Consider the following 14467-nt stretch of genomic DNA (forward strand, 5'->3'; position numbering starts at 1 on the left):
TTTACTAGATTACTTGTAGTTTTTCATGTTGTTTGTCTGTAATTTTTGTAATGGCTCGGTGCTGCCTACCTTGGCCAGGATGCTCTTGAAAAAGAGATTTTAAATCTCAATGAGCCCTTCCTGGTTAAATAAAGGTTAAAATAATAATAATAATACAAAAATATTTATCTCTGTCTCAGTAAGAAAATATAATAATCTCTGTTTTAGTAAGATCACATTTATTTTACCAGGTAAATTGACTGAGAACACGTTCTCATTTACAGCAACAAACAGGGAAATAGTTACAGGGGGATGAATGAGCCAATTGTAAACTGGGGATTATTAGGTGACCAGGATGGTTTGAGGGCCAGACTGGGAATTTAGCCAGGACACCGGGGTTAACACCCCTACTCTTACGATAAGTGCCATGGGATCTTTAGTGACCTCAGGGAGTCAGGACACCCGTCCTGAGGAAAGAGTGCCTCCTACTGTCCCATCCAAATGACAGCACCCTACACAGGGGCATTGGGATATATATTTTTTTTTAGACCAGAGCAAAGAGTGCCTCTACTGGCCCTCCAACACCACTTCCTGCAGCATCTGGTCTCCCATCCAGGGACTGACCAGGACCAACCCTGCTTGGCTTCAGAAGCAAGCCAGCAGTGGTATGCAGGGTGGTATGCTGCTGGCTTGCTGAGATAATATAATTATCTCTGTCTCAGTAAGATAATATAATCATCTCTGTCTCAGTAAGAAAATATAAACATCTCTGTCTCAGTAAAACAATATAATCATCTCTGTCTCAGTAAGAAAATATAAACATCTCTGTCTCAGTAAGAAAATATAAACATCTCTGTCTCAGTAAGATAATATAAACATCTCTGTCTCAGTAAGATAATATAAACATCTCTGTCTCAGTAAGAAAATATAAACAACATCTCTGTCTCAGTAAGATAATATAAACATCTCTGTCTCAGTGAGATAATATAAACATCTCTGTCTCAGTAAGAAAATATAAACATCTCTGTCTCAGTAAGAAAATATAAACATCTCTGTCTCAGTAAGAAAATATAAACATCTCTGTCTCAGTAAGATAATATAAACATCTCTGTCTCAGTAAGAAAATATAAACATCTCTGTCTCAGTAAGATAAAATAAACATCTCTGTCTCAGTGAGATAATATAAACATCTCTGTCTCAGTAAGAAAATATAAACATCTCTGTCTCAGTAAGAAAATATAAACATCTCTGTCTCAGTAAGAAAATATAAACATCTCTGTCTCAGTAAGATAATATAAACATCTCTGTCTCAGTAAGAAAATATAAACATCTCTGTTTCAGTAAGAAAATATAAACATCTCTGTCTCAGTAAGAAAGAGATCAAAGATATCAATAGAGAGACATACAACGACACTGTCGAGGAAAGACGTGTGTCTATTTAAAATGCTGTCTGTCAACTGTGTGCGTGTTCTTCTCTACGGTTGGACTATATGACAATGCCATAAAATAAATTGTTTGGGAGAAAAAACGTTAAAAGTTCATGTTAATGTAGCATGTTTATATCAAGACCTCTATTTCTGTTCCAAAACTTGTTTTTTCAAATGTGCAGATACTTGCAAATTGCTTTTTATTCCCTTTGTTCATTTGTACCGGTTAACTAACTCAATCATGTGTTGTGTTGTGCGTTCTCTCAGGTGTAACATAGCAGTGATCTTCATGACAGAGATGGTGGTGGACCACAGTGTGAGAGAGGACTGGGCCCTTCACCTTCCACTACTGCTGCACGCCCTCTTCCTAGGTACAGTACCATCTCTGTGTCTCTGTCTGTCTCGCTCTCGCACGCACGCACGCACACACACACACGCACGCACACACACACACACACACACACACTGAGTGACGGAGCGGTCTAAGGTACTGCATCTCAGTGCTAGAGGCGTCACTACAGACACCCTGGTTCGATTCCAGGCTGTATCACAACCGGACGTAATTGGGAGTCTCATAGGGCGGCGCACAATTGGCTCAGCATCGTCCGGGTTTGGCCGGTGTAGGCCGTCATAGTAAATAAGAAGTTGTTCTTAACTGACTTACCTAGTAAAATAAAGGTTAAATAAAAAATTAAAAAATAATAATAATTCATCCAAACGTGTTAATGATGGACTGCTTGGGCCTGTGTGTGTGAGGTGTATTTGTCGGTGTGTGTGTGTGTAGTAGTGTGCATTTCTCCTTTGCCAAGATAATCCATCCACCTGACAGGTGTGGCATATCAAGAAGCTGATTAAAACAGAGTGATCATTACATAGGTGCACCTTGTGTCGGGGACAATAAAAGACCACTCTAAAATGTGCAGTATTGTCACACAACGCAATGCCACAGATGTCTCAGGTTTTGAAGAAGCGTGCAATTGGCATGCTGACATCCACCAGAGCTGTTGCTAGAGAATTTAATGTTAATTTTTCTGCCATAAGCCGCCTCCAACGTTGTTTTAGAGAATTTTATAATACGTCCAGCCGGCCTCACAACCGCAGACCACGTGTAAGCACGGCAACCCAGGACCTCCACATACAGCCTCTTCACCAGGGGGATTGTCTGAGACCAGACACCCAGACAGCTGATTAAATAGAGTATTTCTGTCTGTAATAAAGCGCTTTTGTGGGGAAACACTCATTCTGATTGGCTGGGCATGGCTCCCCGGTGGCTGCGCCCCTGCCCCAGTCATGTGGAATTAATAGATTAGGGCTTAATGAATTTATTTCAGTTGACTGATTCCCTTGTTTGAACTGTTGCATGTTGCGTTTATATTTTTGTCCAGTATAGTTCTATGATCTCACATGTCTATACTGAAGAGCTTCTTTGTGTCATGCATGGGGCCTTTACTGTTTCCTGTCCTGTATCCCTATAGGTCTGGACCCCTACAGGTCTGGACCCCAAAAGGTCTGGACCACTACAGGTCTGGACCCCAAAAGGCCTGGACCCCAAAAGGTCTGGACCCCAAAAGGTCTAACGTTGTCTCTATTCTCCAGGTCTAGACCCCTACTGGTCTAATGTTGTCTCTATTCTCCAGGTCTGGACCCCTGCAGGTCTAATGTTGTCGCTATTCTCCAGGTCTGGACCCCTACAGGTCTAATGTTGTCTCTATTCTCCAGGTCTGGACCCCTACAGGTCTAATGTTGTCTCTATTCTCCAAGTCTAGACCCCTACAGGTCTGGACCCCTACAGGTCTAACGTTCTCTCTATTCTCCAGGTCTGGACCCCTACAGGTCTAGACCCCTACAGGTCTAACGTTGTCTCTATTCTCCAGGTCTGGACCCCTACAGGTTGAATGCTGTCTCTATTATCCAGGTCTGGACCCCTACAGGTCTAACGTTCTCTCTATTCTCCAGGTCTAGACCACTACAGGCCAGAGGTGTTTGAACACAGCAAGCGTCTCCTCCTCCACCTCCTCATCGCTTTATCCTGCAACAACAACTTCCAGGTATTTATATTTATTATGGATCCCCATTAGTTCCTGCCAAGACAACAGCTACTCTTCCTGGGGTTTATTATGGATCCCCATTAGTTCCTGCCAAGGCAGCAGCTACTCTTCCTGGGGTTTATTATGGATCCCCATTAGTTCCTGCCAAGGCAGCAGCTACTCTTCCTGGGGTTTATTATGGATCCCTATTAGTTCCTGCCAAGACAACAGCTACTCTTCCTGGGGTTTATTATGGATCCCCATTAGTTCCTGTCAAGACAACAGCTACTCTTCCTGGGGTTTATTATGGATCCCCATTAGTTCCTGCCAAGGCAGCAGCTTCTAATCCTGGGGTTTATTATGGATCCCCATTAGTTCCTGCCAAGGCAGCAGCTACTCTTCGTGGGGTTTATTATGGATCCATAGTAGTTCCTGCCAAGGCAGCAGCTACCCTTCCTGGGGTTTATTATGGATCCCCATTAGTTCCTGCCAAGGCGGCAGCTACCCTTCCTGGGGTTTATTATGGATCCCTATTAGTTCCTGCCAAGACAACAGCTACTCTTCCTGGGGTTTATTATGGATCCCCATTAGTTCCTGCCAAGACAACAGCTACTCTTCCTGGGGTTTATTATGGATCCCCATTAGTTCCTGCCAAGCCAGCAGCTACCCTTCCTGGGGTTTATTATGGATCCCCATTAGTTCCTGCCAAGGCAGCAGCTACCCTTCCTGGGGTTTATTATGGATCCCCATTAGTTCCTGCCAAGGCAGCAGCTACTCTTCATGGGGTTTATTATGGATCCCTATTAGTTCCTGCCAAAGCAGCAGCTACTCTTCATGGGGTTTATTATGGATCCATATTAGTTCCTGCCAAGGCAGCAGCTACCCTTCCTGGGGTTTATTATGGATCCCCATTAGTTCCTGCCAAGGCAGCAGCTACCCTTCATGGGGTTTATTATGGATCCCTATTAGTTCCGGTCAAGGCAGCAGCTTCTCATCCTGGGGTTTATTATGGATCCCCATTAATTCCTGCTTATCTTCCTGGGGTTTATTATGGATCCCCATTAGTTCCTGCCAAGGCAGCAGCTACCCTTCCTGGGGTTTATTATGGATCCCTATTAGTTCCGGTCAAGGCAGCAGCTTCTCATCCTGGGGTTTATTATGGATCCCCATTAGTTCCTGCTTATCTTCCTGGGGTTCAGCAAAATGAAGGCAGTTATAATTTTTTTTTAACATTACAATACATTCACTCTGAAAAAACGTTTTCCAATGGGAAGCTTTGGCGCAAGAGAGGAATAAGACCAGCATGTTTTTATGGTTGTGTGTAAGATTGTCTGAGAGTTTGTGTGTTTTTGATTCATGGCGTGTGTGTGTGTGTGGGTGGTTGTGTGTGAGAAGTGATTTATTGTCTGTAAAACATGCTCCATCCGTGTGTTTCCAGGTCATAGCCTCTGTGCTGCTGCTCACCAGAGAGATCAGTGACAACAAAACACTCACCATCAAATCCAGCTATCAGCCAGAGTACCAGTACTCAGGTAACACACACACACACACACACACACACACACACAGACACTAGAGGCGTCAACAAAGACATTTGTGGTTAGAGAACGCAGTACTTCAGCATGATCATGTAGTAACAACTCTGTCCGTTCTGTTCAGAATCATCAGCAAGGATCGTATTTAACACTAACCAGTTTTGCCGGTACACCTGTTCATCTCTGCTGTTCACTTCCTGCTTCCTGTCAGGTGGTCCTGACTTCCTGCGGGAGTGGCAGGCGTCCCCGGTGGCTGACTCCGGCATGAGCTCCTCCTCCAACTCTTCTTCTGCCAGTCTTGGCGGCGGCAGCACGGGGGGCAGTGTGGGTAACCTGCCCATGGTAACCCCCGACGACCTGGAGGACCTAGAGGACACGGCCAGTGAGGCGGACAACAAGACCAACAAACTGATAGAGTTCCTAACTACCAGGTACACACAGACGCAGGCATGCACGCTCACACACACATAATGAGAGAGAGAGAGACACCCTCACACACACACACACACAATCACAAACACTTAAGACTGAAACGATGCCTACATTTCAAGTCAAATCTAATTGTATTAGTCACATGCGGAATACAACAGGTGTAATAGACCCTACAGTGAAATGCTTAATTACCAGCCCCTCAAAAGTGCCGTTTCAAAAAATATGGATAAGAATAAGAGATAAAAGTAATTAAAGAGCAGCAGTAAAAAATAACAATATTTTCAAGGTAGAGGTCTAGAATACAATACAGTGTATACATATGAAATGGGTGATGCAATATGTAAACTAGAGGTCGACCGATTATGATTTTTCAACGCCAATACCGATTATTGGAGTACCAAAAAAAAGCAGATACCGATTAATCGGGCCGATTTTTAAAATGTATTTGTAATAATGACAATTACAACAATACTGAATGAACACTTATTTTAACTTAATATAATACATCAATAAAATCAATTTAGCCTCTAATAAAATGAAACATGTTCAATTTGGTTTAAATAATGCAAAAACAAAGTGTTGGAGAAGAAAGTAAAAGTGCAATATGTGCCATGTATGAAAGCTAACGTGTCAGTTCCTTGCTCAGAACAGGTAAGAAGTTTTAGGTTGTAGTTATTATAGGACTATTTCCCTCGATACCATTTGTATTTCATTAACCTTTGACTATTGGATGTTCTTAAAGACACTTTAGTATTGCCAGTGTAACAGTATAGCTTCCGTCCCTCTCCTCGCTCCTACCTGGGCTCGAACCAGGAACACATCGACAACAGCCACCCTTGAAGCAGCGTTACCCATGCAGAGCAAGGGGAACAACCACTCCAAGTCTGAGCGAGTGACATTTGAAACGCAATTAGCGCGCACCCCGCTAACTAGCTAGCCATTTCACATCGGTTACACCAGCCTAATCTCGTGAGTTGATAGGCTTGAAGTCATAAACAGCGCTGTGCTTGCGAAGAGCTGCTGGCAAAATGCACGAAAGTGCTGTTTGAATGAATGCTTATGAGCCTGCTGGTGCCTACCATCGCTCAGTCAGACTGCTCTAACAAATCATAGACTTAATTATAACATAATAACACACAGAAATGGTTAGGTTAGGTATACGTTGGAGCAACGACAGTCCTTTTTCGCGAATGCGCACTGCATCGATTATACGCAACGCAGGACACGCTAGATAAACTAGTAATATCATCAACCATGTGTAGTTAGAACTAGTGATTATGATTGATTAAGTATAATGCTAGCTAGCAACTTACCTTGGCTTCTTACTGCATTTGCGTAACAGGCGGGCTCCTTGTGAGGCAAGCCATTCAAGCCATAGTCCGGGTAGCCGTTTGACTAGATGTTCAGGAGTCTTATGGCTTTGGGGGTAGAAGCTGTTTAGAAGCCTCTTGGACCTGGACTTGGCGCTCTGGTACTGAGGTCCTGGATGGAAGGAAGCTTGGCCCCAGTGATGTACTGAGCCGTTCGCACTACCCTCTGCAGTGCCTTGCGGTCGGAGGCCGAGCAGTTGCCACACCAGGCAGTGATGCAACCAGTCAGTATGCTCTCGATGGTGCAGCTGTAAAACCTTTTGAGGATCTGAGGACCCATACTAAATCTTTTCAGTCTCCTGAGGGGGAATAGGCTTTGTCGTGCCCGCTTCACGACTGTCATGGTGTGCTTGGACCATGTTAGTTTGTTGGTGATGTGGACACCAAGGAACTTGGAGCTCTCAATCTGCTCCACTACAGCCCCTTTGATGAGAATGGGGGCGTGCTCGGTCCTCTTTTTCCTGTAGTCCACAATCATCTCCTTAGTCTTGATCACGTTTAGGGAGAGGTTGTTGTCCTGGCACCACACAGCCAAGTCTCTGACCTCCTCCCTATAGGCTGTCTCATTGTTGTCGGTGATCAGTCCTACCACATTTGTGTCATCGGCAAATTTAATGATGGTGTTGGAGTCGTGCCTGGCCGTGCAGTCGTGAGTGAACAGGGAGTACAGGAGGGACTGAGCACGCACCCCTGAGGGGCCCCTGTTTTGAGGCTCAGCGTGGCAGATGTGTTGTTACCTACCCTTACCACCTGGGGGAGGCCCATTTGTGTATCTGTGAGAGTGTGTGCATATGGGGCAGTGGTTGTCGCCTGTGTGCAGTGTGTCCGTAGGTGCATGTGTGTGTGCAGTGTGTGTGTGTAACCTGTGTGGGGTGGTGTGATGGTGGTGGGTACACAGTGCCTGGAGTACTGTTCTCTCCATACTCAGAGCGTTTGGCCCGCTGTGGGTCCACGAAGACATCACTCCTAAGAACCCCAACTGTAAGAGCTCTGACCAGCTGTCCAACTTCCTCCGACACGTCATCTCTGTCTTCAAGGAGTCCAAGTCAGGTAACACACCAGCAGATAACTTTATTATTAATAACTTAAACCATCTTTTGGATTTAAAAATATATATTTTTAAGCATTTTATTGTGTGATGTCTCTAAATGTTGTCTGTCACTAGCTGCACCATTTCACCAAGTAACATTCAGAGTGTTCATGTTGTTGGTGAATAAAGGTGATTCTAATACTTGTTTTATCACTAATTTGAAGCACTTTTGTTGTTCCTGAAGCCACATCACCTCTTATGGAGGTTATAGCCTGGTTCCTCTCTAGGTTTCTTCCTAGGTTCTGGCCTTTCTAGGGAGTTTTTCCTAGCCACCGTGCTTCTACACCTGCATTGCTTGTTGTTTGGGGTTTTTAGGTTGGGTTTCTGTACAGCACTTTATGACATCAGCTGATGTAAGAAGGGCTTTATAAATACATTTGATTATAAATACATTTGATTTATTGATATGATGTCATACAAGAGACCTGTGCCCAGATTCACAAATCCTTCTTAAGAAGCAAAGTTGCTATTCTTCAAAAAGGTTATTGGAAATGTTCTTGTGCTATTTCTTATGTTTCTCCTTAAGCAAAAAGTTAAGAAGAAATGTGATTCTTAAATAAGGTTATTGGATTTGTTCTTAATTAAGTTTCAGTATTGATTATTTTTAACCCAAGAACATGTTGAAGAACAGTAATCTCAGTAGGAAATATGCTAACATGATTACCGTTGTTAGCTAGATAGCTAGCTAAACCGGTTGCCTAGCAACAAACATTTTAAGAAGATTTGTATGAAGATATTTGAGGAGTTTGTAAGAAAATCATTACATCTTAAGATATTGTTGAGGAATTGTGCTTACGAACTATCTTATGAACTTCTTATTTTATTTTTATTAAGAACCTTAAGAAGTGTTTTGTGAATCTGGGCCCAGGAAATTGAGTTATTTACAAGTTCCTGGAGTATCTGGAGAATCATGACATCTTGTCTAATTATTTTTTCTATTGGTCAGATTTCCACCTTGAACAGCAGTTGAGTGATGTAGCGTTGCAGACCGCTCTGTGCAGCTCGTCTCGTCACTACGCTGGGCGGAGCTTCCAGATATTCAGAGCTCTCAAACAGCCAATCAACGCTCACGCTGTATCCGACCTGCTCTCACGATTGGTGGAGGTGGTGGGAGAGCACGGGGACGAGGTGCAGGTACGTGTATCAGTGTATGTTTGTACCTAACGTTAGTGTGTGTGTGTGTGTGTGTGTGTGTGTGTGTGTGTGTGTGTGTGTGTGTGTGTGTGTGTGTGTGTGTGTGTGTGTGTGTGTGTGTGTGTGTGTGCTCCAGGGCCATGTGATCGAGGTAACAAATCAAATCAAATGGTATTTGTCACATGCGCTAAATACAACAGGTGTAGGTAGACCTTACCGTGAAATGCTTACTTACAAGCCCTTAACCAACAAGGCAGTTCAATAAATAGAGTTAAGAAAATATTTACTAAATAAACTAAAGTAAAAAAATAAAAAATTGAATCAATCAAAAAGTAACACAAGAAATGTACATAAAAATAATGAGGCTTTATACAGGGGGTACCAGTACTGAGTCAATGTGGAGGCTATATACAGGGGGTACCAGTACAGAGTCAATGTGGAGGCTATATACAGGGGGTACCAGTACAGAGTCAATGTGGAGGCTATATACAGGGGGTACCTGTCCTGAGTCAATGTGGAGGTTATATACAGGGGGTACCTGTCCTGAGTCAATGTGGAGGTTATATACAGGGGGTACAGGTACAGAGTCAATGTGGAGGCTATATACAGGGGGTACCTGTCCTGAGTCAATGTGGAGGTTATATACAGGGGGTACCTGTCCTGAGTCAATGTGGAGGTTATATACAGGGGGTACAGGTACAGAGTCAATGTGGAGGCTATATACAGGGGGTACCAGTACTGAGTCAGTGTGGAGGCTATATACAGGGGGTACCTGTACAGAGTCAATGTGGAGGCTATATACAGGGGGTACCTGAACTGAGTCAATGTGGAGGCTATATACAGGGGGTACCTGTACAGAGACAATGTGGAGGCTATATACAGGGGGTACGGTACAGAGTCAATGTGGAGGCTATATACAGGGGGTACCTGTACAGAGTCAATGTGGAGGCTATATACAGGGGGTACCAGTACAGAGACAATGTGGAGGCTATATACAGGGGGTACCGGTGTGGAGGCTATATACAGGGGGTACCTGTACAGAGTCAATGTGGAGGCTATATACAGGGGGTACCTGTACCAAGTCAATGTGGAGGCTATATACAGGGGGTATCGGTACAGAGACAATGTGGAGGCTATATACAGGGGGTACCGGTACAGAGTTAATGTGGAGGCTATATACAGGGGGTACCGGTGTGGAGGCTATATACAGGGGGTACCGGTGTGGAGGCTATATACAGGGGGTACCTGTACAGAGTCAATGTGGAGACTATATACAGGGGGTACTTGTACAGAAACAATGTGGAGGCTATATACAGGGGGTACCTGTACAGAGACAATGTGGAGGCTATATACAGGGGGTACAGGTACAGAGTCAATGTGGAGGCTATATACAGGGGGTACCTGTCCTGAGTCAATGTGGAGGCTATATACAGGGGGTACCTGTACAGAGTCAATGTGGAGGCTATATACAGGGGTTACCTGTACTGAGTCAATGTGGAGGCTATATACAGGGGGTACCTGTACAGAGACAATGTGGAGGCTATATACAGGGGGTACGGTACAGAGTCAATGTGGAGGCTATATACAGGGGGTACCGTTACAGAGTCAATGTGGAGGCTATATACAGGGGGTATCTGTACAGATACAATGTAGAGGCTATATACAGGGGGTACCCGTGTGGAGGCTATATACAGGGGGTACCTGTACCAAGTCAATGTGGAGGCTATATACAGGGGGTATCGGTACAGAGACAATGTGGAGGCTATATACAGGGGGTACCGGTACAGAGTCAATGTGGAGGCTATATACAGAGGGTACCAGTACAGAGACAATGTGGAGGCTATATACAGAGGGTACCAGTACAGAGTCAATGTGGAGGCTATATACAGGGGGTACCAGTACAGAGTCAATGTGGAGGCTATATACAGGGGGTACCGGTACTGAGTCAATGTGGAGGCTATATACAGGGGGTACCAGTACAGAGTCAATGTGGAGGCTATATACAGGGGTACCAGTACAGAGTCAATGTGGAGGCTATATATACAGGGGGTACCGGAACTGAGACAATGTGGAGGCTATATACAGGGGGTACCAGTACAGAGTCAATGTGGAGGCTATATACAGGGGGTACCAGTACAGAGTCAATGTGGAGGCTATATACAGGGGGTACCGGAACTGAGTCAATGTGGAGGCTATATACAGGGGGTACCTGTACAGAGACAATGTGGAGGTTATATACAGGGGGTACCGGAACTGAGACAATGTGGAGGCTATATACAGGGGGTACCAGTACAGAGTCAATGTGGAGGCTATATACAGGGGGTACCTGTACAGAGACAATGTGGAGGCTATATACAGGGTGTACCAGTACAGAGTCAATGTGGAGGCTATATACAGGGGGTACCGTTACAGTAATGTCTGTGTTCCAGGGCTATGTGATGGAGGTAACAGTAATGTCTGTTCCAGGGCTATGTGATGGAGGTAACAGTAATGTCTGTATTCCAGGGCTATGTGATGGAGGTAACAGTAATGTCTGTGTTCCAGGGCTATGTGATGGAGGTAACAGTAATGTCTGTTCCAGGGCTATGTGATGGAGGTAACAGTAATGTCTGTTCCAGGGCTATGTGATGGAGGTAACAGTAATGTCTGTTCCAGGGCTATGTGATGGAGGTAACAGTAATGTCTGTGTTCCAGGGCTATGTGATGGAGGTAACAGTAATGTCTGTTCCAGGGCTATGTGATGGAGGTAACAGTAATGTCTGTGTTCCAGGGCTATGTGATGGAGGTAACAGTAATGTCTGTATTCCAGGGCTATGTGATGGAGGTAACAGTAATGTCTGTTCCAGGGCTATGTGATGGAGGTAACAGTAATGTCTGTGTTCCAGGGCTATGTGATGGAGGTAAACAGTAATGTCTGTATTCCAGGGCTATGTGATGGAGGTAACAGTAATGTCTGTTCCAGGGCTATGTGATGGAGGTAACAGTAATGTCTCTGTTCCAGGGCTATGTGATGGAGGTAACAGTAATGTCTGTATTCCAGGGCTATGTGATGGAGGTAACAGTAATGTCTGTATTCCAGGGCTATGTGATGGAGGTAACAGTAATGTCTGTTCCAGGGCTATGTGATGGAGGTAACAGTAATGTCTGTATTCCAGGGCTATGTGATGGAGGTAACAGTAATGTCTGTGTTCCAGGGCTATGTGATGGAGGTAACAGTAATGTCTGTTCCAGGGCTATGTGATGGAGGTAACAGTAATGTCTGTTCCAGGGCTATGTGATGGAGGTAACAGTAATGTCTGTATTCCAGGGCTATGTGATGGAGGTAACAGTAATGTCTGTTCCAGGGCTATGTGATGGAGGTAACAGTAATGTCTGTTCCAGGGCTATGTGATGGAGGTAACAGTAATGTCTGTTCCAGGGCTATGTGATGGAGGTAACAGTAATGTCTGTATTCCAGGGCTATGTGATGGAGGTAACAGTAATGTCTGTTCCAGGGCTATGTGATGGAGGTAACAGTAATGTCTGTGTTCCAGGGCTATGTGATGGAGGTAACAGTAATGTCTGTTCCAGGGCTATGTGATGGAGGTAACAGTAATGTCTGTTCCAGGGCTATGTGATGGAGGTAACAGTAATGTCTGTATTCCAGGGCTATGTGATGGAGGTAACAGTAATGTCTGTTCCAGGGCTATGTGATGGAGGTAACAGTAATGTCTCTGTTCCAGGGCTATGTGATGGAGGTAACAGTAATGTCTGTTCCAGGGCTATGTGATGGAGGTAACAGTAATGTCTGTTCCAGGGCTATGTGATGGAGGTAACAGTAATGTCTGTATTCCAGGGCTATGTGATGGAGGTAACAGTAATGTCTGTTCCAGGGCTATGTGATGGAGGTAACAGTAATGTCTGTGTTCCAGGGCTATGTGATGGAGGTAACAGTAATGTCTGTGTTCCAGGGCTATGTGATGGAGGTAACAGTAATGTCTGTTCCAGGGCTATGTGATGGAGGTAACAGTAATGTCTGTGTTCCAGGGCTATGTGATGGAGGTAACAGTAATGTCTGTTCCAGGGCTATGTGATGGAGGTAACAGTAATGTCTGTTCCAGGGCTATGTGATGGAGGTAACAGTAATGTCTGTGTTCCAGGGCTATGTGATGGAGGTAAACAGTAATGTCTGTTCCAGGGCTATGTGATGGAGGTAACAGTAATGTCTGTGTTCCAGGGCTATGTGATGGAGGTAACAGTAATGTCTGTTCCAGGGCTATGTGATGGAGGTAACAGTAATGTCTGTGTTCCAGGGCTATGTGATGGAGGTAACAGTAATGTCTGTTCCAGGGCTATGTGATGGAGGTAACAGTAATGTCTGTATTCCAGGGCTATGTGATGGAGGTAACAGTAATGTCTGTATTCCAGGGCTATGTGATGGAGGTAACAGTAATGTCTGTGTTCCAGGGCTATGTGATGGAGGTAACAGTAATGTATGTTCCAGGGCTATGTGATGGAGGTAACAGTAATGTCTGTTCCAGGGCTATGTGATGGAGGTAACAGTAATGTCTGTGTTCCAGGGCTATGTGATGGAGGTAACAGTAATGTCTGTTCCAGGGCTATGTGATGGAGGTAACAGTAATGTATGTTCCAGGGCTATGTGATGGAGGTAACAGTAATGTCTGTGTTCCAGGGCTATGTGATGGAGGTAACAGTAATGTCTGTTCCAGGGCTATGTGATGGAGGTAACAGTAATGTCTGTGTTCCAGGGCTATGTGATGGAGGTAACAGTAATGTCTGTTCCAGGGCTATGTGATGGAGGTAAACAGTAATGTCTGTTCCAGGGCTATGTGATGGAGGTAACAGTAATGTCTGTTCCAGGGCTATGTGATGGAGGTAACAGTAATGTCTGTTCCAGGGCTATGTGATGGAGGTAACAGTAATGTCTGTTCCAGGGCTATGTGATGGAGGTAACAGTAATGTCTGTTCCAGGGCTATGTGATGGAGGTAACAGTAATGTCTCTGTTCCAGGGCTATGTGATGGAGGTAACAGTAATGTCTGTTCCAGGGCTATGTGATGGAGGTAACAGTAATGTCTGTGTTCCAGGGCTATGTGATGGAGGTAACAGTAATGTCTGTTCCAGGGCTATGTGATGGAGGTAACAGTAATGTCTGTGTTCCAGGGCTATGTGATGGAGGTAACAGTAATGTCTGTTCCAGGGCTATGTGATGGAGGTAACAGTAATGTCTGTTCCAGGGCTATGTGATGGAGGTAACAGTAATGTCTGTTCCAGGGCTATGTGATGGAGGTAACAGTAATGTCTGTTCCAGGGCTATGTGATGGAGGTAACAGTAATGTCTGTTCCAGGGCTATGTGATGGAGGTAACAGTAATGTATGTTCCAGGGCTATGTGATGGAGGTAACAGTAATGTCTGTGTTCCAGGGCTATGTGATGGAGGTAACAGTAATGTCTGTTCCAGGGCTATGTGATGG

At 44.6% G+C, this 14467-nt stretch overlaps 1 protein-coding gene across 10 annotated transcripts in view; it reads left to right on the forward strand.

Annotated features, from left to right (window-relative positions):
- Nucleotides 1–14467, forward strand: part of LOC110510242 (FRY microtubule binding protein b) — a 173151-nt gene that overhangs the window by 124809 nt on the left and 33875 nt on the right. For 6 of the 10 annotated variants that reach the window (XM_090226469.1, XM_090226470.1, XM_090226471.1 and 3 more), the window contains exons 38-43: nucleotides 1674–1777; nucleotides 3363–3454; nucleotides 4872–4965; nucleotides 5180–5399; nucleotides 7669–7820; nucleotides 8807–8994. In XM_090226469.1, the coding sequence (XP_090082595.1) occupies nucleotides 1674–1777; nucleotides 3363–3454; nucleotides 4872–4965; nucleotides 5180–5399; nucleotides 7669–7820; nucleotides 8807–8994 (850 nt within the window). The remainder of the gene's footprint in view (nucleotides 1–1673; nucleotides 1778–3362; nucleotides 3455–4871; nucleotides 4966–5179; nucleotides 5400–7668; nucleotides 7821–8806; nucleotides 8995–14467) is intronic. The other 4 variants (XM_090226465.1, XM_090226466.1, XM_090226467.1 and 1 more) reach the window with 1 other exon arrangement.

The sequence above is a fragment of the Oncorhynchus mykiss genome, chromosome 29, assembly GCF_057628025.1.
Source record: "Oncorhynchus mykiss isolate SJ-2025 chromosome 29, ASM5762802v1, whole genome shotgun sequence".
Lineage (NCBI taxonomy): Eukaryota > Metazoa > Chordata > Actinopteri > Salmoniformes > Salmonidae > Oncorhynchus > Oncorhynchus mykiss.